At 39.7% G+C, this 25368-nt stretch overlaps 1 protein-coding gene across 4 annotated transcripts in view; it reads left to right on the forward strand.

The window, feature by feature from the left end:
• NNT (nicotinamide nucleotide transhydrogenase) overlaps window positions 1-23259 on the forward strand; it is a 92225-nt gene extending 68966 nt beyond the window's left edge. For all 4 annotated transcript variants that reach the window (XM_059417091.1, XM_059417093.1, XM_059417090.1 and 1 more), the window contains exons 19-22: window positions 1440-1521; window positions 19311-19429; window positions 20678-20793; window positions 22287-23259. In XM_059417091.1, the coding sequence (XP_059273074.1) occupies window positions 1440-1521; window positions 19311-19429; window positions 20678-20793; window positions 22287-22436 (467 nt within the window). In that variant the 3' untranslated portion in view covers window positions 22437-23259. The remainder of the gene's footprint in view (window positions 1-1439; window positions 1522-19310; window positions 19430-20677; window positions 20794-22286) is intronic.
• Window positions 23260-25368: the final 2109 nt, after the last annotated feature.

The following is a 25368-nucleotide window of genomic DNA, read 5'->3' on the forward strand; positions in this document are numbered from 1 at the left end:
GCAGATTGCTGTGGTATTACAGCTAATACATTGGGTTCAGATTAAGATTTTAACTCTGTCATGCTATCATAAGAGTTTTCTATAAAGGAAATCTATTGGTTTGACGTGTGGGTGGTTTGCTGGTTGGTTATATGCTAAGATGTAAATAACAAACACTAGCAGAGTTGAATGTTCAGCTGCAAGCCTTCTCAATTGAGGCAGTATTATTTTCTAGAGGCATTTGAAATATGCAGATTTGGGTTTTTGTCTCGCAGATGGGGCTGCTACTGTCCTAGTGTGTGGGAGCAGACACTAAATATGTTGTATTGCCAGGGACATTCCTGCATTGTGAATTGTCCCACCCACAGTGGCATTAGTGTTACCTGCTGAGAAACACCTGGAGTATAGAGGTAGAAAGATGTAAAGGACAAAATCTTCTCCCTTTAGACATTTTCTATCTAGGGAAGAGGTCAGATCAATAAATAACGTATTGGGGTTACGATAAGGGCTAGATTGGACTGTGTAGACACCCTTTCTTGTTAATCATGAGGAGCCTAAAAAGGAGTGTCAGGAAGTGAGGGGTCTTTTGGGGCCTTGAGGATGCACCGTGTTCGGGATGGGGGAAGGCAGAGGGAACAGACTGAGCAGAGACTTGATATTTGGAAAACTGGGGTAGAAAAGTGAGGATAGGTGTGGTTGATTGTATGGGGGGAGTGGACGGAGTGTAAGGGTTAATGGAGAAGGAAGAGGTCTGCAGTTTGTGGTCATACCGATAATAACATCAGACGTAGGGAGCACTTTTGGGTTTTTTTTGGCAGAAGAGGACATTTTTCTGTTCTTCTTAGGAGACATTAAGTTTGAGGTGGAGATTGGACAATGGACGTGCCATCCTGGAGCTCAAAGGACAGGCTGAGCCTGGGCACAGATTGAGGGTCCTCAGATGGTTGTTGAAGCCATGGGATGGGCTGAGACTTTCCAAGGAGAGTGTGAGGGGTAAAGCCAAGGCCCTGGGGAGTTTCATTGTTTAATGGGAACTGAAGGAGATTTAGTGAAGGATGTCAGAGAGTAGTAACGAAGTGAGGAGAGGAACCAGGGAACTGCAGTGTTCTCAAAACCGAGTCTGAAGTCAGTTTGACTGTTTACGCAGGCCACAGGCACACACACCCAGAGTGTGTGTGCGTATACAAGTGTGTGTGCAGTGTGGTGTATGGGGAGGGGGTGCCCAGCAGTATCAGACAAGGCAGAACATGGATGAGGGACCATTAGATTTTGAATTTGACATTTAGGCCAATATTTTTAAAAAGTCCAGAAGTTTGCTTTCATTTCTCATCCTATTAATGGATTGCCTTATTTTTTTCTTTTTTTGGCATAAAAATATGTTTTGATCAAGGGAGAAATTATTCTTCATAAGATTTCGAAATAAAAATTACCCTGTTCTGTGTGCTTCATGTTCTTTGCAGGCTATGGTCTCTGTGCAGCCAAAGCGCAGTACCCCATTGCCGACCTGGTGAAGATGCTCTTGGAACAGGGCAAGAAAGTCAGGTCAGTGGGTGTAGTGTGAGGCTTGCATGTGTGTGTGTGTGTGTGTGTGTGTGTGTGTGTGTGTGTGTGTAAGGAAAGGAAAAGCAATGACTTATGTTTAGATGACTTTCTTAAAGTGGAGTAAGAAACAGTTGTTAAAACCCTGTGCTTGCCTTAGTCTGGGTGCCCCGTTTCGCTGTCTCTCATACCGCAGAACCCTAAACATAGGCTCATTTTAGAAAAAGAAACTTTATACTGAATTCCAGGATTTTTATTAATGGGGGAAAAACAGAAGTCCGGTTTCTGGTTGGATTTGGGGAAGGAGGTCAAATAAAGGAGGTCAAAGACCCACATCAAGTTGACCCTTTCTGGTTCCTAGCATTTGCACTGACTCATGGAAAGTATGTCAAATTAGAGGTTCCTGATGAAGAGTGAGTGAGACCCAGTGGAGATCCTTTAGGCTGGTTAATGTCTGACTGGGTTCGCTCTCATATTCGTCTGTGGACAAGACCGGTACAAATGTTCTTTTCCTAACACTGTACACTTTTTGAAATAAGGGTGAGGGCAGTAGCTGTGGCCGCTTCTTGGCATTTGGGCACTAGACTCTGCCCTTGGGAGGATCTTGAGCACAGTGGAGAAGTGGAGGACGCTGCATTTCCAATATTCCCTTGGATAAAGTGTTTGAGGGATGTAAAAATGGGGTCGGTGGGGGACAGACCCTTGGAATACTTCACATCTGTCCGGTGTACCTTTGGATCCCTGTTCTGGAACTCTGCTGTCAGGAGTCTGTGAAGGGAATATCTGGAGTTGTCCCTAGGAGTCGATACCTGCTCCCTCTTTGCTAGAGAAGCTGGTTCTCTCACAGCTTCATTGATATGGTACCATAAGTCAGAGAGACAGGCTAACTCTATTATTAAAATAAAATTTGTTCGTTCACCAGAATGTTAACGTATGTTGACAAAACTGTTAATGTCTATTAATGAAAATCCTTTTAGATGTCTATCTTACACTTTTTCTGAGGCAGATGATAAGAAAATAAGCTCAGCCATGTGCCCAGAACTAGTCAGAGCGTCTATGCAAGACTGGGTGCAGAATCCTGAATGTCCTGGCTGTTAATAGTGGTGAAGAGACTTCCATGATGGAATAAGTGGATCTGACATTTTTTTTTTTTTTTACTTTAAAGATTTACATATTTATTTTAGAGGAGAAGTGGGAGGGACAGACGGAGAGGGACAGAGAATGTCAAGCAGATTCCCTGCTGAGTGCAGAGTCTGAGGTGGGGCTTGATCTCACGATCCTGAGATCAGGGCCCAGAGATGACGACCTGAGGCAAGACCAAGAGTCTGGCGCTTAACGAACTGCGCCACCCAGACGCCCCAAGTGGATCTGTCATTTTAGTATCAGCTGCATTTGCTCTCTTCCTTCCTTCCTTCCTTCCCTCCCTCACTCCCCACTCTGCCTTCCTGTGATCCATAGTTCGTGTTTTCATATAGAGTCAGCATACTCTTTTGTGGTAGGTCTAGCTTTTCTGTGATGTCAGTGTTTCCATGTTTAGTATAATCTTAGAAAATTGAAGATAGACGATGCGAAAAATCACTTTTTTTTTTTTATTAAAGATTTTACTTACTTATATAAGAGAGAGCAAGTACGCAAGAAGGAGCATGAGAACTCGAGCGGGGCAGGGAGGGAGAGGGAGAAGCAGGTTCCCCACTAAGCGGGAAGCCCGATGTGGGGCTTGAGCCCAGGACTCTAAGATCATGACTGAAGACAGCATGAGTTGAAGGCAGGTGCCCCACTGACTTTTTTTTTTTTTGATTTTCACCTAAGAAGTCTCATTTTGGTCACCATTGTCCATTTTCTTATCCGATATTGTACAGGGCTGCCCTTTTAATCATACGCTTGCCGCTTAAAGCATTTGCAGACCTACATAAGGAAAGGGATGTGTTAAAGAATCTTTTATGATTTTCTTAAACAGCGATTGTTTTTCTTTATTCAGTCCACATGTGAGAAGTCCTAATATATTGGTAATGCCTTCTATCACCACAAATGTTTAGGACATGAGTGGCAATCTCATGAAGTAGAGAAAGATGGCTTTCCTGTCTTAGATTATTCCCTTCCCAGAGGATAACTAAGACAGCAAAGCCATTTCTCCTTTGGGAAGGGAATGATTAACCTGACATCCCTCTCTATTACTCATTGACCAGCCCATGTTAACCAGACATCTTGGAAAATCAGTCCGGGGTGAGGTGGATGCAGTATTGGAGGGCCTCAAGACGGTCGCGTAACTTGACAGAAGCAGGATGTGAGGGGAAAGGAATAGGAGGGATGGAGAAAATGATCTGGAAAGAAAAGGGATGAAATAAATGAAATTTCAGTTTCTGACCTGACTAAAATTTGATTTTGATTCATGAAGACATAAAATAAACTGCTGTTTTAGGATGATTTCTGTCACCCTGAGTGGGAAAAATAGTTGCTTGACTTAAGCTATATGGAAGATATTAAACATATACGGAAAGTATCTCAGTTATAATTTGTGCTTTATTGAAGTAATTTTGTGAACAGGATGTCAGACTTGATGTGAGAGAGCGCTCCTGTCATTTCACATAATTGTCGTAGTTTGTTTGAATAATTTAATAATAAACTTACTAATAATTTATTATGTAGGATCAGAGTAAAACTGTTCAGTCTAATTTCTCTATTTGTGAGTTAGGAAAAATTAGCCACTTATATTGAACAATTAATTTCATAATAAAGGTGAAATTAATTATTAGTATATCAGGTTTTTTTTTACTGTGATCTGTTGAATTTTCAATATGGGCTTTGTAGCAAGTTATGCAGATTTCGTGTTTGAATTAAATGGAAGATTCCAGAACTATTCTTGCTGACACAGTAATAGTAGATTGTCCTATTCTTCCCTTCTAGTTTCTGAATAGGGATTTTTTTTTTTTTTTTTTAATTTAAAGGGAGTCATGGAAATTGTTAATTTTTGTCTCATGTGCTTCGTCGGCCTTTCCTAGGAGAAATGCAGATTTTCTTGATGGACTTAGGAATACGTGTATCCATAGATGCTAGCTTTTTTTTTTTTTTTTTAGAAAACAAATGTCTGTTTGCATAAGAGATGGCTGCAGCGTTACCTCGTATTTTAATGAAATAAATCTGTATTTACAGTTAGCAGTAATTTAGTCCTTTCATCACCCTGTGGAGCTCCCACGGTGTTCATTGAGCACAGCTGCTGGGCCTCTGGTTTTAGGAGATCTTTGTGCCTCAGGACCCCGCTGCCTAGCATCCAGATGTGGTGACATACTCACACACATCCCCCGTGGAAATATGCCAGTGTGGACATATGATTGTCATCAATTAGTTATGCCCAAGTGGTGCCAAGAAAAATTGCCTCTGTCATACAGTCTGTCTGGCTTCACGGCCCATGATTGATTTAGAGACACTCCTGTTTTCCTGTGCTTTGGCTGTAGTCATAACATGCTCACCGGGAGCTGAGATGACATAATGAACCACGTGACATTTCATGACAGGAGCTCATGCGTGTTCACTAACCTAGGCTTTCTTCAGTGGCCAGTGTACAGTTGCTTCCCAGTTGCCCAGAGCACCTCTGTAACTCACCTAACTTATGCTTGATCTCTAAAAGCATTTTATTACAAAAACCTTATGCTATGAGAGTATAGACATTTTTTCTCTTGATTTCCCAATCTTTGGATTGATATGATGGGCTTTTCCCTATAGAGCAGAAATAGTGTTCCCACTGAGTAATTCTTAGAAAGAGGTGTATTTTTTCTTTTGCAATTAATCACAGTTCAATTTTCTTTTCAGAAAGCATTATTGCTTAGATTATCACAGAAGTCTTTTGAGTTCATGAAACCACCCTTCAATTTCTTTGATTGGCTAACTGATGTTATACATTGCTGTATCTTTCTATTAATAATTTGCTGATAGAAATTTCTTGTTATTAGGTATTGAGAGAAAAGGGTGCATAAGCCCAGTTACCACTCTCAAAAGTGTATGGTTATGAAGCAAACAAGCCTATAAACAGATGACTCAGTGAATGAATTCCATTTAACGTGATAGTGTGCTAGGAAAAGTAGAGTAGAAGGAGGGTCAGAATGCAAAGGAGAGTAGTTATTTGTCCCGGGGACATTTTAAACCTTTTATGCTACTCGTGACATGAATTTCTTTGCAGGTTTTTAAAAACATTTAATCTTTTTTTCATTTTCTGTCTAAACACATCTAGACACCAGTGGCGTTTGTGGTTTAATAGTGTTTTATGGTCTTGTGTGACATGGCTTTGGTTTAAATATAGGTTAGTTTTTTTTTTTTTTTTTTTTTAAAGATTTTATTTATTTATTTATTTGACAGAGAGAAATCACAAGTAGATGGAGAGGCAGGCAGAGAGAGAGAGAGAGGGAAGCAGGCTCCCTGCTGAGCAGAGAGCCCGATGCGGGACTCGATCCCAGGAACATGAGATCATGACCTGAGCCGAAGGCAGCGGCTTAACCCACTGAGCCACCCAGGCGCCCCTAAATATAGGTTAGTTTTGATTAGGAATCCACTCTTTGAAAATATTTCAGGATGAAATACTTTGTCAAACTAACCGGATTTTCTTTTTTTGAAGGTTAAATGTAATTCAAGTAAATAGAGTTCAGCCACCTTGGATTTGTTATTTATTGAGGTGCAAGAAGAGATAGGACATTCACATTTGTAGAGTGATAAAGCACATGCTTCTGAAGAGAATAGATATTAGGCCAGGTAAAAGATTTCATATTTGAGCAAAGAAATAAGACATTATTTAGCATTCTTTAAAAAGTTTATTTATTTATTTATTTATTTATTTATTTATTTGAGAGAGTGAGAGAAAGCATGAGAGGGGGAAGGTCAGAGGGAGAGGCAGACCCCCGCTGAGCGGGGATACTAATGCTGGACTGGTTCTGGGGACTCCAGGATCATGACCTGAGCTGAAGGCAGTCGCTCAACCAACTGAGCCACCCAGGTGCCCTATTTAGCATTTTTTAAGAAAAGGTTTTCTTTTTTTTTTTTTTAAGAAAAGGTTTTCTTTATTCATGCTTTGGGGGGAGGCAGAGGCAGAGGGAGAAATAGGCTCCTGGAGAGCCTGATGCGTGACGCGGTCCCAGGACCCTGGGATCATGACCTGAGCTGAAGACAGATGCCCAACTGACTGAGCCACCCAGGCACCCTTAGCATTTTTATGATAGCTTTGCAATACGTTCTTTTTAGACGTGACTACTCATGTTAATGACCATTCACTGAACAACTAATTACATAGTGTTTTGTGCCAGGCACTGTTCTAGGTCCTGAGAATATTATCTGTGAATATGCAGAGAGAGTAAAACCGAAGAAAGTACGTGTGCATCCACCCACATCTGTGTTTAGCCTATTGTATATAATTGCCAGTAAATTCTCCACTCATAGTGTCTCTTGTGCTCTTAGAAAACAACCCTGTCCCTCTCAGATTCCGACTCTTGGCCAGACTACCTTTGGCTTTCTGTTTATATGGTGTATTGGTGTAGCGGAAAGAAAGCCTGTGATGGTTGGTACAGCTTCCGCCTTACAGTTCATTCTAGGGCGTGTTTCTCAGTCTGTCTTCTCACAGTTCTGGTGTTCTGAGGGAGAAACTTTACTCCCGATGAAACTGGTGCCTCTGACCACCAGGGTGTTTCTCGGCTTCTTGTTCTAGTATTAGTCGTGATAAACTCTGAGCTGAGGTTCTTCAGTGACGTTCACGTAAACATGGTGGAGTATAAATAAATAAATAAATGCCCGTTTCTCATTTCATGTTCCCCTTCCTTGATATTTTGCTGACAGTGTCAGCTTAAGGTGCTCACCGGCCATTTCTTCCCAACAGTATCATGAAGGTTATTCAGACAGGAAGATGACATTATGTATAATTTTTTTTTTACCAAGTCTCTGCCCTATGCCAGAATATAATATTTTAGAACACGAGTGGCAAATAGAATTTGTTTTTCCTGTGATACCATTTTTCATAGTCTTGTTGGTTGTTTTGAAATAAAAAGCGTGTCAGTCATCATACAGTTTCTGTTCTGGGCTTGGTTGCTGGATTTGGCTCAGAGATAGAAAAGCCAGATTTGGGCACAGTCTGTAAAAGCATCTTTGGAAGGGAACAGGTGGTGTTGTGGTGTGGTTCTGTAGAGGGCTGCACTGATGTTTGCATTGTTTTCTGGCCTGGCCCTCTTTAGATGACTTCTCATTCTTCTGGTGACCTCAGTGTCCCAGGCCACATGCACAAATAGAAAATGGGACTGTAGCCCTTTGGCAAATATTTTCTCATTCACAGTCATTGAAAAGGTTATATTCTGTATTAGAAAAACTGTGCCCCTGAGACATTTCTGTAAGCTCTTTAACATTCGTAATCTTTTTTTTTTTTTCCCTGAAGAAGGGGAGGCCGTAGATAAACATCAAATTTCAGATCAGCCCTGATTTGCCTTCCATAAAAGAACAAAAGGTACATAATGTTTTCTAATTATGGCTATTGGAAAGTTCTAGAAAATTAAATGAACATTTTTTTTCCCCCACTCAGAACCATATAAGTGAGTTCATCTAAACCACTATTTCTAAGGTCTTTCACAATTTTAGAGAGGTGGGTGTCTGTTCTTTTACTTAAGAAGCTTCTCCAGGAAGTTGATTCCACAGCCTTTCTCATTGGTCAGTTTTTGTGGAAGCAGTGGCCTTGTCAGGAGGGTTTTCTCCTTCATCACAATGTTTCTTTTCAGGTGAATAAGCTAACCTTACCTAGCTGGTCCCAGCCTTTTCACCAGTAAGGATGATTTGTGTAACATTTGGCCTGCTTCAGGCTTTACAAGTTTTTATTCTAAACTGCATTTACTACAGTTCTTTATTAAAACAAAACAAAACAAAACAAAACTTCCTTGTGCTTTTAATCAGTGACGTGTAGCTGTCAATCAAAAGTTGTGATCAGAATGTGACAAACCAAAGGAACCTACCTTTTCAGGTCCCACCATATTTTCCACAGGTGAAATGCACAATTAGATTACAAAAATAATTGAATATAGTAACAGATTTTTTTTTTTTAAGATTTTTAAAAAATTTATTTGGCAGAGAGAGAGAGTGCAAGCACAGGAAGTGGCAGAGGCAGAGGGAGAAGCAGGTTCCCAGCTAAGCAGGGAGCCCGATGCAGGGGCTCGATCCCAGGACCCTGAGATCATGACCTGAGTCAAAGGCAGATCCTTAACCAACTGAGCCACCCAGGTGCCAAGATCTTTTTATTAACTTCATGGGCCCTGCTCAGAATGGAGCATTGCCATGTGCAAACATAAAGAATACGAGTCCTTAAGGTATGTGTGGCCCAGACCAGGGACTCTTCCTTGCCTCTGCAGTTGAGCTCCCAACCTGTTTTGTGATGAATACAGCACACATATTTGGTGTAATTCTAAATAAAGGAGTCCTGTCTTGGGAAATAGTGGATGGGAGAATCTTTAAGGTCTATTTTAAGTCTTATTTTTTTACTTTTTAGGTTTTTATTTTAATTACAGTTGACATACAGTGTTATATTAGTTTCATGTATACAATTTAGGGATTCAGCACTTCCATACAAGACCCAGTCCTCATCACAAGTGCCCTCCTTCATCCCCATCACTTGTTTCCCCCATACCCCCCTCACCTCCTCTCTGGTAATTACCAGTTCTCTACAGAGAAGAGTCTGTTTCCATTAGTATCCAAAACATATGAAGAACTCATATAAAATTCAACACAAAAAAAACAAATAATCCAGTTAAGAAATGGGCTGAAGATATGAATAGACATTTTTCAGAGAAGACATACAGATGGCCAACGGACACATGGAAGGGTGCTCAACATCACTGATTATCGGGGAAACACAAACCCAGACTACGACGAGAGATCACTTCACACCTTTCAGGATGGCTAAAATGAACAACTCAAGAAACAACAGGTGTTGGTGAGAATGTGGAGAAAGGGGAACCCTCTTACAATGTTGGTGGGCATGCAAACTGGTGCAGCCACTCTGGAAAACAGTATGGAAGTTCCTCAAGAAGTTAAAAATAGAGCCACGCTATTGCATCACTGGGCAGTTACCCAGAGAGCACAAAGATACTAATTCAAAGGGATACATGCACCCGGATGTTCATAGTGGCATTATCTACAACAGCCAAATTATGGAAGAGCCCACATGTCCACTGACTGATGGATGGATAAGGAAAATGTGGTATATATACACAATGGAATATTGCTCAGCCATCAGAAAGAATGAGATCTTGCCATTTACAACAACATGGATGGATCTAGAGGATATCATGCAAAATAACTCAGAGAAAGACAAATGGCATATGAAACCTATCTTTTAAAGGTTCTTTAGCAAGAGATTAATAATTAGTTTTCTTCGTCTTTTTTTATATACCTTACAACTCCATGGTGACAGTTCTTTTCTGTCCAGTCTTTGCCGATTTTATTCCACAGCCTTCTCGCTTCCCTTGCCTGGGTTCAGTTCCAGACCAGTGCAGAAGTCTCTCAGTGCCTTGATCTCGGATTTCCCAGCCTCCAGAACTGGGAGGCGGACATGTTTGTTGTTTTAGTTACCCAGCTTATTGAATTCTGTTCTAGCGGCCCAGTCAGACCAAGACATTCCTGTTCGAGGAATTGGATGGCATTCTCCCTGAGAAATACATCATCATTAGCACCCTTGAAAACATTCTTTTACTGGAGAGCTTTGGATAGTAAGTGACAAAAATCTGAGGAATCCTGAGGTAGGGGAATGAAGAGAGAAACGGTGAAGTAACTTCATTTTGGGGAGTGAGGAAGTGGAATGTTCCCACACTCCCAAAAACCTGTTCTGAGTATGGAAGCATGACTTCTCCTTGCCTGTAATCACAAGAGGAAGCGTCAGCTCCCTGGGGCCTGGTTCCTGAGCTGCCTAGCGGCTCCTCAGCCCTCTTGTTTTGACTCTTAAGGTTTTATTGGTTTATAAATATTTATGCTTAAAAGCAGGAAGAATAAACAGGCTTCCAACAAGCGAAACTTCAAAAAATTTTCCCTTTGTTACGTCTTTTTCCTCATTAATTTGTCAGCTTCCTAGAAGCTTAGAGTAACATATTTAGGAGAATTGTGGGATGATAATACTGGGAGGCAGAATTCCCAAATGTTGTCAACATACATTTGAAAATATAAAACACAGTAAGAGAAACGAAACGAACTCTTTGAACATCTTGAGTATGAAAACACATTCTGTGCAGTGACTGGCAAAAACGTATGACCAAATAGTTGAAGGTTATAAAAGGATTTTTTTTTTTTTGATCTGAAGATCCTTTGCAGTATTTATAATAGTAGGAGGCAGCAAAATGGAGAAAACACTAAATACTGTAAATGAGGCCCCATTGTCTCTGTAGTTTCTTTGTCTTATTGTTGAGTTGGGTCACTTGGCTCTTCTTCATGTTTTATTGCTGAACTAAATCTGGATATTTCCATAATGCAAGAAGGAAAATGTAGTTTATTTGAGCAGTTGTGGTAGGATCCGTGTGGTGAATGTTTTATGCTCTCTTTACTAGTCCCACATGTCCTAGGATAACTGCCATAGCACACCCTGGTCAGGACATATTGTCTCCATGGCTCACGATCACGGGAGTTCACATCGTTGTGTCCCCTTTAGAACATGTGGTGTCTGAAATCTAATGGGAAGTTGCGAAAAAGTGTAAAAATGGGGTTTATAGCATCATGTGTTATAAAAGAAGCTTAGGAAACGTGTTTCCTCACTTGCGTTTTTACCATGTTTTATCCTGTTAACACGAAATTTCAAATCACTCTTGTATACACTCTTATTTGCTGTTGCTCCTTCTTGAGTAATTTAAAAGGCTCTGAAGATCATGTTGATTTATCTGAGTAGATTATTCCCCTTTTTTGAGCCGTGCCTGGGTCTATTAGGAACTTTTAATTAGGGACTGAGGCCTTAGTGTTTATTATATTTTATTACATTTTTATAGTATTTTATTATATAATGTTTCACACAGAACTATCATTTTCATATTTGAGAGAGGAAAAGAGCAAAAAAAGGAATTACGTGGCATCTTTTTTCTTGGAATTTTTCTTGCTTCAAGATAAGTGAGACAATTATCCTGACTTAATGATGACACTTGTATTTGTCAGTTGAGGAAACCGTATTCTTTTGCCTAATTGTATCTGTGGAATGATTAAATGTGGCCTTTTGAAATCTGATTTTATCAAAGAAGTGCGTCTCTGCATATTGTCATGAACACGTTTCCAGTGAGTCCAATATTCACAGTTACTAGCCTTAGTCTTTATTGACTGTATCATTCTTTTAGTCTTTTGATGTAGTTGTGAATACAAAGAACTGCTTTTATTGGACTATATTGCTATTTACTGGAATTTTAAGGTAAAAATTAGAAAACCAACTCAAATGTTGACATGAAACCAATATTTTTTAATGTAAAAATGTGTATTTTTCTATAAATGGTCATTAAAAGATACATTTATTTGAAAAATACCATGAACATTTATATTACACAGATATATTTGAATAGAATATTATCATTGAAGGTTAATTTATTAAAGGCTTATTATGCTTGGTATCGGTCTAAAGTATTTTGTATGAAAACTGCTTTATATGAACTATCTCACTTAAATCTCACAATAGTCCTCTGAAGAGGTTTGTTCTCAATCCCACTGGGTGCAGAGGAAAGGGAGGCATACAGAAGTGAGCTGTCCAAATGTTGGGAATCTGGGCAGTGGTTCTCCAGAACTTTCACTGCAATTCTTTACTACTTCCCTAAATTCTTTCTCTAAAAAGAGATGTAGAACATCTATGAGTCAATGGACCTTACTGGGCACATGGTGTTACTTAAAACCTTTTTTCTCCTTCCTTCCCATTGAGTCCCTAGAAGGAATGCTAGGTGCTGTGGGAGCTGATAAGTAAGCCACATTACTATGTTACTATGATGTTACTGTGTTGCAGTGCAACCTAAGGAGGAGATACATTAACAGAGTTCTGAGACCTGGAAGATCTTTCCATGATCTCATTTTTGTATTTATTTTCCTTCTGCAGAATCTTGTTGTGGACAGGGACAGCTGATTCTGCTTTGTTAAGTATGTGCACAATAGAGATAATTTTCATGGCTCAAAGGGAAGAACTAAAAGGCTAGTAGGCTTTGCATTTTCAAATTCTGGATATTCTTCATACGATGATGGAACATTGATGAGCTTTGGCCATCAGTTCCTGGAAATAACTGGCCATGGCCAAACCAATGTCTGGTATAATTAACTGTAACACATACTTTGGAGATAAGCCAGTTACATGGGCCAGAATTGTTATTAACTCACATTGACTTATCAGTGTGCACATATATATTTCTACAAATTCAGTGTGTTCTGTTATTTCTCTCAAAACACTGGCATTTTCTTGTAAGAGCCTTGCGTGTGTTTTTCTCCAACATTAGAGTCTTAAGGTTTAGTATAATAAATTATTATGCCAACAGATAGAAAATGATCTGTCCTTTGGGATATTCAGCATGAGATATTGGTTAGCTTTGCCATTATTTCCTCTTCACAACTAGCTCAACAAATATAATGTCTTTATGCAGTCTGTAGCTAATCAAATGTTACAATAACAGCAAATACATTTAGAGCTCTTTGATTTCTAATTTGGCCCAAGACATTATCAGTTTAAGCATAAAGATGATGGCCAAATGGATTAATTGAAAGATAAGCAAGGACAGTATTCAAAACAAACAAATTAATTAAGATGAAAAACTTACTGGAATAAAGGAGGTATACAGAATTGTTATCCAAAAGTAATTCATATAGTATATATTGGATTATTCAGCTAAAATAGAAACCCTAGTTCATGGAATTTTAGGACTGGAAAGGACATTTGCGGTAGGCCGAATAATGGCCTTGAAGTGTCCACCTACAATTCCCAGACCTGTTGACATGTTAGTTCACATGGCAAAGGGGGGCTTTGTAGATTTGAGGGGAGGATTTGGAGGTGGGGAGACTATCTTGGATTATTTGGGCAGGACCATGTCATCACTAGGGTTCTCAGAGAGGAAGGAGTCAGAGAGAGTCCTAGAAGAAGCCATAAGAGAGAGTCAGAAGAAGAGAGATGGCAGTGGAGGCAGAAGTTGGAGGGATGCGTTCACAGGTCAAGGAATGGGGGCCGCCTCTGGAAGCAAGAGAAGGCAAGGAATGGATTTTCCCGTAGAGTCTCTGGAAGACATGCAGCTGTGCCAACACCTTGATTTCAGTGCAGGGAAACTGATTTTCTGCTTCCTTCCGGAACTGTAAGATAATTGATAGTGTCATTTTAAGTTACTAAATATGTGTCATTCGTTACAGCAGCCATAGGACACTAATACAGACCTTAGATGTCACATAGTACGTGACTTAAAGTCTTCCTCAAGTCTTGTAAATTGGGTTTTGTGAAGATGTTTGGACCTGGGGGAAGGAGGAAACACTGATTGGTAAGATTGGGAGATTAGGAGAAATTTTCGGTGTTCAAGAATTGTTATTTGCATTTCAAAAGAGCACAAATGAGTAATTCGTGGCAATTATAGTACCATTGACTTGAAGTAGAGCGGTTCTTTATTTCTGGAAATCCTGAATTTCATCATTGTCTCTTATTAGCGGTTAAGACAGTTGGTTTTTTTTAAAAAATAATTTTTTTAAGATTATTTATTTATTTATTGATAGAGATCACAAGTAGGCAGAAAGGCAGGCAGAGAGAGAGGAGGAAGCAGGCTCCCTGCTGAGCAGAGACCCCGATGTGGGGCTCCATCCCAGGACCCTAGGATCATGACCTGAGCGGAAGGCAGAGGCTTTAACCCATTGAGCCACCCAGGTGCCCCAAGACAGTTGCTTTTAATCCTCCCCAGTCCTCTCAAAGGGAGGATTGTTGCTGCAGCTGTCTTGTTGATTACGTGTCCGTAACCCAGCCATCTGATCTCTCTCCCCTCTCTCTCCTCTCCTCTCCTCTCCCCACTTCCCCTCCAGCAAGCCTCAGTTTGTTTCCTGAGATTAAGAATCCCTTGTGGTCTGTCTCCCTCCCCGGTACCCTCTTGTTTGATTTTTTCCCCTCCCTTCCCCCCCACATCCCCCCATGCTGCCTCTCAAATTCCTCGTACCAGAGAGATTATATGATAATTGTCTTTCTCTGATTGACTTATTTCACTTAACAGCCTCTAGTTCCATCCATGTCATCACAAATGGCAAGATTTCATTTCTTTTGATGGCTGCATAGTATTCCATTGCACATATATACCACATCTTTATCCATTCATCTGTTGATGGACATCTAGGTTCTTTCCATAGTTTGTCTATTGCGGACATTGATGCTGTAAACATTTGGATGCATGTGCCCCTTTGGATCACTACCTTTGTATCTTTAGGGTAAATACCCAGTAGTGTGATTGCTGGGTTGTAGGGAAGCTCTATTTTCAACTTTTTGAGGCAACTCCATACTGTTTTCCGCAGTGACTGCACCAGCTTGCATTTCCACCAACAGTGCAGGAGGGTTCACTTTTCTCTGCATCCTCACCAGCATCTGTTGTTTCCTGACTTGTTACTTTTAGCCATTCTGACTGGTGTGAGGTGGTATCTCACCATGGTTTTGATTTGTATTTCCTTGATGCCGAGTGATGTTGAGCACACAGAAAAATTTTTTAAATTCTAGTTCTTTCCTGTGCATTTGAAGACCATTTCTTTTCTTCTGCTTTATGCAAATGAGGATGATTTGGTCAACTTCTGTTTTATTTGGTGTGCTTGAAAATCACGTTTTGCGTTTTTTTTTTTTGAGCCAGTTGATCTTTTTTCACTTAGAGGTTCTTTTCTAGGTCATTAGATTGTTTTGTGTTTCTCTTGAACTTTAGCCAAGTACCCTCTGATCCTTTTCAACCATAGCTCCTAGAACTAAATCTGTTGTTTACTTTTTTCATTGGGTCTAGTCAGTGATGAAAGTGAGCATACCTTTTCACGAATGTAGAGAACCACCCTGCTGTTTGTTCACCAAATCAAACACCTTTGAAACTTCCATTCATCATATCTTGTCTTTTTCTAAATTCATGGAATCAACAGGCTTAGGAATATATTTTAGTTATTTCAGTATAATGCACTTTCTCTCTAGGTCTGTTTTTTTATATTCATGCTTTAAGTACTGTATTATTATTATTTCTTTCTTTCTTACTTTTTTTTTTAAAAGTAGGCTCCATACCCAACATGGGGCTCGAACTCACTTCCCTGAGATCAAGAGTTGGATGCTCTTCTTACTGAGCCAGCCTGATGCCCCTAAAATACTATATTAATTACTAAAGTATTAAAATGCTATTTATGTTCATATTTGAAGTTTAGTAATAATAAGCCCCATTTATTGAGATAAGCTGGGGTGCCTGAATAATTTTTTAAAAAATGTTTTATGCTATTGCCACTGTAAAAAATACTAAAATTTTAAAGTAGGTACCCCAACCAAGGAGTCGATCTGACATTGCAGAAATGCTTGCTCTGAGACACAAAAGAGCCACAGTACTGAATCCAGTCTGCATTACCACACGAAGAGTGGGAACATAAATTCTCAGTAGTTCATCTTATTTCTTTTGTTTTCAGGAGTGATTAAAACTCTGGTTTGGTATCGATTATGACATTAGGAGAGCAATTTGCTGTTTAAAAAGAAAGCAATCTTGTCTTTAGAGAATATTTTAAAATTGTATTCAAGTGTCAGACTATTACAGTCCCCAAAATGAAAGGAGAATTTGTGGTTGAAGAACTTAAAACCTTATGAGGTGGTGAGTTTGGGTGATCATGGTCTGGTGTGAACTAATTAATGACTGCCCTGAGTTTTATTTTCACTAGAAGAAAAGTACAGCTAGCCCACTGAGGGGAAGGATGATGAAGTAGTTGAAAGAAGTGAAATAGTTCATTCTGTCCAGGTAATTTCTAACTCCCACCCTGGGTAATTTTTCAGAATCGACTTGCCCAGCATTCCGCAGGTGCTGGTGAATATTTTACATTGTGCTGGATACTTTGTATACTGCAACGTATTTTTCTCCTGTGTCCATTTTTCCTGCAGGGATTTAATGTATTTTGTTTTATAGCTCTTAGCATTGTTGAAACTTTCTGGGCTCTCAGTTATTCTCAAAGAACACTGTGAATTGGATTGTTGGAACTCCTTCAGGCAGAGAGAAATAGGTGTTTCTCAAGCCTGTTCATGCAGCGTTTTCTCTAGCCCTTGGCAGAATGTGAGCTTGTAGTAACCGCAGGTTACTGCTTGGTGGGAAAACGGTGACACCGAGAGGCCTTAAGTAACCTGCCTGACATCAACGTAACTAGTAAACCGGGGCTGTTAACCAAGCAAAATAACCTCTCAAATTGCCTGACCACACTACTATATGGTATAGTAGCTACAAGTTCAGACTCTGGAGGCAGAAAGACCTAGGTCTGAATCCCAGCTTAACTACGTACTGAAAAGGTTGTACACACTGCATAGCACCTCACAAAGGGCCAGCATTAGCCATCCTATCTAAAGAGATCTACGTTCTTGCTTCTTTTTGGTGGAGAGAAGAATGCAGCTCCACAGGCTTGTTTGACCGAGGACGGGGCTTGAATCACTTGCTGGACATTCTAATTCTTGGTGGAGATTTTTAAAAGACAGTTAGGGATAGAATGAAATAACACACGAGAAACCCTTTGTAAATTGTGTTACAAGAGAAGAGCATGAAGTGGTAACTTATTTTAAATGAAGTTACTTTTTTTTCCACCATAAAAAGTATATGTTTTCCTCCTTTTGGCATCTGTGAAACTGGGAAGATCCCAGCTAGGTCATTGATCTTATTGTGCTCCTAGCCCTGAAGCCCCTCAGTGACATGGTTTGACTCCCTCCCCGCAAACGTATACATTCTCACAGAAAGTTAGGAAACTATATTTAAAAAAGAGGAGTAGTACAATGACTATCTCTTGTATAACTGCTTAGAGGTAACTGCTTTGTTTCCTTTTAGCTCGGGGTTTCTGTTTCTGTTTGTTTTGTTTTGTTTTTAACATAAGTTGTTAATCTAGGAACATTTAGTGATCCCAGAAGGAAGATGATTTAAAAGTGAACTTGACAAAAGAACACCTGTCACTTGATGTCCTTTTTCCCTCTCCCAATTACAAGACCCTCATGTAGGCTCTTCGTTAACACTTTTAAAGATGTAGAAAATTATTTATCAGCTATTGGGGCAATCTAAAAGGCCATTTTAAATCTCTTTTCAATTCTACTTTTGGGGAGGAGTCAATTCCTTGGTGGCTTTAATCTGTTCCTCGCAGGACTTGTGTTCAAATTGGGGAGGCCTGACTTGGCTGCAGTTCCCATGAAAAATAAAAGGGCATCTTAAATGACCATAACTTCTGTATGAGCCAGCAGTGTGTTATGGCGGCTGTAAACGCCGTTATGGCGGCTGTAAACGCCGAGGCCGACTTGGGCACTGTCAACGGAAGAGCGCAGAATGTGATTTTCTTGCTGCGCCTCGTGCATCTAGATCACGATATCCAGCATATTGTATTCACTTTGGGGGCCTAAGGTTTGAGCTGGATATTGACAGTGTAGAGACAGGTGACTAGGACAGCAGTGGGCTCTGTCGGCATGAATAGAACTGAGGGTGTTTTGCTTAGTAGGCATTCTAGGAGAGCTCAAAGGAGTCCTCATGAAAGAGGGAGTAGAGGCTATAGATGGCCAAACTACAGACCTTGGAAAGCAACGCGTTGGGGGTTCTCTTTGGCTGAAAATGAGTGTGTGTGTGTGTGTGTGTGTGTGTGTGAGAGAGAGAGAGAGAGAGAGAGAGCGAGAGAGAGAGAGAGATGTAATTATTGGGATTGTCTAGTAATGGAATTGACCTCTGGAGGGAGTGAGTATCTGGTTACTCAAAGTATTTAAGCTGAGGTTGGATGAATCCCTGCCAAGAACTACAATCAAATGCATTTCTTCGCTGCATTTATTCACTCTCACTTGCTCACCCACTCACTCCCTCCTGATTGAAGCTTTTCTGTGTGTCAGGCGTGGTGCCCAGTGCTGAGGATGCAGAGATCAATACTGTGGGCAAGAGGCTGCTTTCAGTGACCCCAAAGATCCCATTATGGTCGTGGTTGGAAGAAATTTCTTGATGCTTCGACTTCTTTTGCCTTAATAAAAATGTGGGGCTCTGATTTGTGTCTCACTCTTTCTTTGAAACGCTCCAATGTCTTGCTATCACATTTCTCCTGGGATGCGGAGTCATGCTTCCTACCACGCTCGGAAAGATGGGAGGCCTTTAACTCCTGTAATGACAATCTTTTATTTCTCGAGCTTTGAACATAGAGGTTAAAGTTGAATGTGGAGTCAGTTTTTGATGGAATAGTGGTGATTTTTCATGGCAAGTGTTTAATTCCAGGCTGACTTACATAAGTTTTTAGAGATGCAAGATTTATCAGAAAGAATCATAAAAGAACATCATGCTTCTTAAATGTAAGGTGATATTGTTTATTCATGTTGTTGGGAATTTGTTGTACTTGAAACATACGAAGAGTCAGGTTCTAAGGTTACATTTATTTCTCGAGAGGAGCTCTCATTTGTGTATACTGAGAGATTAAACCTCCAACTTCAATATTTGTAGATTGATCATATATCTGGACCGGTTCTAGCCCCTCTTGTAGAGTATCAGATAGTACCAGGAAGAGTGAAGGTGCCAAGAACAAAGTGTGCAGATCTGGGGGTGACGTGGGGGTCTCTGTACATTTTGGCCCATCATGTAAAGCCAACTGTTGATTTGTTTCATGTCTAGGTTTGGAATTCACCCAGTCGCAGGCCGGATGCCTGGTCAGCTGAATGTGCTGCTGGCTGAGGCCGGGGTGCCATACGATATTGTGCTGGAAATGGACGAGATCAACCATGATTTCCCAGGTAAGTAGTGGGGGTGATGGAGAAGCTTGTTCTTAGTCCGAATAAAGTGATACCAGTCTTAGGACCTAAATTGTGGGGTTACTGAAGACCTACTAGTCAGATGAAGCATAACCTGCTCCTAGGAGGTGTAAAGTTGAAATGAAATAAATAAATGAAATAAATGAAAGACAGTACGGAATGAGGTCCAAGAGGCTCATGAGTGGTAAGGGTACTTTTGGGCCTAGGAGGAGATGGGAAGGTGGTGAAAATCTCGGGGTGGGGCTGGGGCAGTGGAAGTCATTGCAGAGGGACTCTAAAGAGACCTGGCTTTCGGATCCAGGTTCTGACTCTCGCTTTTGGAAATGGATACTCAGCCTCAGGTTCCTCACGTATAAAATTGCTTCTGTTGATAATTTCATGTCCAGTTCTTTTCAGCATCTGAGATTTTACTGGTTTCCAATTGTAACAACTCACGATCAAGAAAGTAGTTTTTGGTTTTCTTTTCAAGTGCCAGGACTTTGCTAGATAAGGTGCCGTACTTCATGGCTGTTGTTGGGTAGATGTTGAATGTTAATGACATTTGGCTCAAGATCATGTTTGTTAAAGTTAAACCAGTTCCCTCTGGCAAGTATCCACTGTAAACTTAAAAAATAGTGTTTATTAGAGAAAAATAATGAAGTTGTATGTATATCTACATTCACATGGCATTTTTGGCAAAGTTCTAAGGTAATTTATATTATAGAGGGAATTTGGGACATTTTATGCCCCCTTTCAGATTTCACTGTTGCTAAATTATGTGTGAAACCTGCCAGTTCCAGAAATTATGGACGCAGCTTTAATACAGTACAGACCTTTAGACCATTTTCTTTGAGACATCAAATAGCATCTTATGTGGTCATTTGAAAAGATGAAAATGGGATGCAAATCTTATAAAATAATGTAACTGGCAAGATCATTGTGAGATAATAAAAACCGTCAAGTCAGATTGGGTAGATCCACTGTGGGGGAGGGGAAGCACAGCAATGCAAGGTTTGGTCAGGATGCTCAGGCTGAGCTGCAGGATCTACTGTTTTAGCTGTGTGACATTGGCTAGGTTACTGAGCCTCTCTGAGGAAGCTCTTTGTACAGTGCCTGGCACAAGTGTGAGTCCTATAAATATTAGCTTCTGTTATTGTTGTTTTAAAGTCCAGATCACTCTGATTTGCTTGAGAAAAAAGAAAATGACCCACTTGCATTTTTTATTTCTCTTTTTTTTTCTTTATTATGTAGACACCGATTTGGTCCTTGTGATTGGAGCCAATGACACAGTGAATTCAGCCGCTCAAGAAGACCCCAATTCTATTATTGCAGGCATGCCAGTCCTCGAGGTCTGGAAGTCAAAGCAGGTAAGGCTTCAGACTTGTGTTTCATTGTAATCATCAGATGTCTCCTAGAACACACACACAGAGCTGTCTTGGTTCACGTTGGTGAGGAGTGCCGATGCCTTTTGGGAGCCCCAGGAGCTGGAGTGGGTGTAGGGCCCCACTGTCTCTATCCAGCTTCTGTCTGTTCGGTGGTCACCAGAGAACCCAAGTAAATGTGCCGGTCAGCATTCGAACTAGATGATGTTATGTGGGTGGATTAACAAAATCTGTAACCACAGCTGAAAAAAGAGCTGTGAGCTTTTGAAATGAGTTTGGCTGACTTCCACAGAGCGTCCAGGGAAGCAGATGGCTTCCCTCTGGGACAGTGAGTCAGTATCATTGCCTTCATATACGAAGACGAGCACATTTTTTCATTTAGTTTTTTTGAAAGGGCATCTGTTGTTGTTATGGAGTGTCCAGAAGAAAGGTGATTTAGAAATCCAAACTGTGACATGGCATAAGGAGGCAAGGCCTGCGCACGCACCTTACCTCCATGGAAGCTAACTGCTGGGCTATGGAGAACTCACAGGCTTGTCCATTTCTGCCGCCCTGGCGGAGGGCTGGTCTCCTTACCACTCTCAGGTCAGATCTGCATTTTAACCGTCGTAATGATATGATGTACATTTCCCTTTCATTTTGTTTCTTTTTATCATAAATACGTGAGCTTGAAATTTGTGGTGGGTGAGATACGCACTTGTTCATGTGTAGATGGAAAATTATTGCACTGGTCATCAGTATTTGAGAGTTTGCAGAATGTGTTACTGTACTAAGGCTGTGTGAAGTGGGAGTAAATTTATATTGCTTTCATTTTTGGATAGATTACATGTCCCAGACTACCACAGAAGATCTTTCCATTTCTTTAAGAACTGACTTGATATTTAACTGAATAGCACCCTTCATAACTCATGTAATTGTAAGTGACTCTAACACATCAGTATTAGACAGACTGACTTCTTCCATTTTGTTTTGTAGGAGCATAATATTAGTCATTCGCTCTGTCTTGTGATGGGCTAGATTGCTCTTCGGGCTTTCGTCGTGGAACCTTCTGCCTCACTTTAAAGTGATGGAATAAGAACCATCCCATTTTCCCACTCAGCTACATTTATCTTAGGATCTGTAGCAGAAGTTTATGTGCCAAGTTTGTTCTCCGAAGCCCAGTCAGAGAATGATACTTATTTTTCTGACTAGAAGATGTTACACAGTCTGTATGGAGAAAAGCAATGAGAAGAAACTATGTTGTTAATACGACTTTTCTCTCATGGATAGGAGTACGGGCACATTTTAAAAATGAGAGTTAATACAATGTAAACATGTATTAAGAAAACATTCCCTGTGTGTCACAGAAGTCTGTGCACTGGGGACTTGGTTGTGGTACCACTTCATTCAGAGCTAGGGCAGGGCGGTGCTGGCCCTGTCACGTCCCCATCGTGTCTGTTAACATACACTCACTCTCTCCCTTTGTCTTGGCTCCTTAGGTCATAGTTATGAAGAGGTCCTTGGGTGTTGGCTATGCTGCAGTCGACAATCCCATCTTCTACAAACCTAACACGGCCATGCTTCTAGGTGATGCCAAGAAGACATGTGACGCACTGCAGGCGAAAGTGAGAGAATCCTACCAGAAGTAAATTTTAAAGACCTAGCTGTTGTCTGACAAAGCCACCTCTTCCGTTGTGGGAACAGACAAATCCCGTATCACTATATACAGCTGATACACATCTGTAGCAAAGCTCTTGGAAGAAAAAGAAGACAAGAAAGCGAAACATGTGGGGAGATTTCTCAGGAGCAGTGATTCCTTGATTTAAAAAAAAAAAAAAAAAAGATTCGCCATGTCTTCAGTGCATATTTTTTGTGTCATGAATTCCAGAAGTATTTTCTAAAAGAAAGAACAGCCTTATTTTAGTTGTAATCCATTTGGATTTTTTTTTATTCTTCCTTAATAGTCAGCAGTGTTTTAAGAAATTAAATCTTTAGGATCTTAGTACTTACATTATATATGTGGATCTGAAAAATCTGACCCTGTAAACATTACCGCTACCTTCATTTATGTTATTTACAACAAATGCTACTTATTTGAAACTTCTGTCAACTCCTGAGCTGTCCTCTTACCATTTAACCATAATCTGAATTAATGTTATCAAATTGGCTTCAACTTTTTGAACTGTATTTCCAATTCTAGGCTTCAGGGATGTATTTTCTGACTTCTATTTTAATATATTAAAGGACTAGATAATCTTTCAGAGATGCTGGAAACAAATAATTTGCTTTGTGTATTTCATCAGGACATCAATGAAACATGTAATTTGAAATTAGTATTTTTAAAAATCCATTTTCCAATCCAAGATCTTTTTTTAATTTCAATCAATTTATAATGTGTATTACTGTATTAAGTGCACTTGAATGGAATTCAAGTATTTGACTAATAAAATGAGTTCATCATGTTTGCATAGAGATGTAGCAATTGTCTCTGGTAACAAAGGGCTAAAGCGAATAGTTCTGCCTGTTAGTAACATCTGGGGAAGGCTTGCTACTATGAAAGAGATGAAGTTAAATTAAGTCTCTTAACTGTTGGCAAGAATTCTTTTTTTTTCTTTTCCAAATCAGAGTGTGTTTTGAGGTCTTATGTAATTGATGACATCTGAGAAAAATGGTGGCACCTTTTCTGCACTACCTCTTTGTTTATCTGAGCACGAGTAAAGATCATGTCTTTTTGCAGCAAAAGTGTAGATTTTCTTTGTGACTTTGGTACTGTGCCAAAATGTCTAGGTGAATGTGTGAGGAGTACTTGGGATATCTGCCTCTCTACATAATTAATTTGGTACTATGTTTCTCAAAAACAATTATAAACACAGAAAAGCTATTTCTAAACCAGAAAAAGAAATAGCTGGTGTGAAATTTTTTACTATCATGCTCGTATTTACTCAGTTTAAAACTCATGGTATCTGCTGGTTTGGTAAGCAGCTTCCATTTTGTTGTGCCTGAGATCAAGATCTGTGTGTGATTGTGTGTGTGTGTGTGTGTGTGTGTGTGTACATATGTTTTAAAGCAGGAAAGACTCCTTTTTAATTTTTAAGTGGTAAATGCAATTTGCTAATGGATCTCAGGTCATTAGTAACCTCAAGTCTGGATTATATCATGAAAGTTCTACTAGAAAAAAGTAAATATTATCTTTATTTATGTCCTTTTCCCTATATCAAAGTAGTAGGTACATCTGGAAAGCAGCAACTTGGATTGTTTTGTTGTTGTTGTTGAGATAATTCCTGCCTTCAACTTAAACTAAAAATAATTATACTTGAATTTATTTATTTTTATTTTTTGTAGTAAGTATTTTTCCATGTTTTTAAGTTAGGACCTCATTATTTGCTACTCATTAGTCCTTTGTCATCCAGTTGTGTTAACTGAATTGAACCCATATCCAGTTGGTTTTATTTTACTTTATTGGTTAGGATATTTAAATGAATTTGAATATATAATTTCTTAAAGTACAACTCCCTAAAATTTGGTGGGTTACTTATGGTAAAGTCTAATATCAACAAAAATAATCTTCATCTGGGGAGCCTGGGTGGCTCAGTGGGTTAAAGCCTCTGCCTTCGGCTCAGGTCATGATCCCAGGGTCCTGGGATAGAGATGATCCCAAAGTCCTGGGATCGAGTCCCACATCGGGCTCTCTGCTCGGCAGGAAGACTGCTTCCTCCTCCTCTCTCTCTCTTTCTCTCTGTCTACTTGTTGATCTCTCTCTGTCAAATAAATAAAATCTTAAAAAAAAACTTTATCTATCCTGTTTTTTTATTCCATTTTTTTCTGCTAAGTCCTGTAACTAGAAGATGCGACTTCTTTTTATTCTTGTATTGCTCACATTGTATAGTGCTATTCAACTAGAAAGAATTTTCAAAATCAATCCATTGTACCCCAGAGTCTGTTACCAAATATATATATATATATATATATATATATTTTTTTTTTTTTTTTAATTCTACCTAGGCATTGAAAGGTTAGTGTTGACATGTCTTTTAGGCCTTTTAACAATCCTTTATTTTCTCTTGTTTGTCCTAAATTGGTAGTTTGTGTTTAAAGTTATGCATCTAAGTAAATAATGTGTAAAAGTAAATGTATACATTTTAATGCATTAGATGTATGTTTCTGTCTGTGTAACTGCGGACAGTTTTCTGGCATATAAATCTTCTTACCATTCTCTCTCCACATTTTTTCTAGGGATTGGAATAGAAAGGACACAGAGAGAGGACTAATCTTTTTCTGCAGTGGGCGTTTCAGGCATTGATGGACTCAGTGAAAACAGTTCGGTATTTGGTAATGAATCTGGATAGTGGGCTCTCGCCTTTCTGATTCCATCCAAGTCATGGCCCTAACTTTTAGATTTTGCTGTTTTATCATCCAACACAAATATGGGATATATTATGTATCCGTCAGCTTTATGGTTTAGTTCAATTTATGCTATCCCAGAGCCTTATTATGTATAATTAATAACTCATAACCCATGTGTTCATCTGACTGAGAGGCAAATTTTCAAGTCCCTTAAGGCATAAGCCTTATGAGTTAAAG

The sequence above is a fragment of the Mustela nigripes genome, chromosome 12, assembly GCF_022355385.1.
Source record: "Mustela nigripes isolate SB6536 chromosome 12, MUSNIG.SB6536, whole genome shotgun sequence".
NCBI lineage: Eukaryota > Metazoa > Chordata > Mammalia > Carnivora > Mustelidae > Mustela > Mustela nigripes.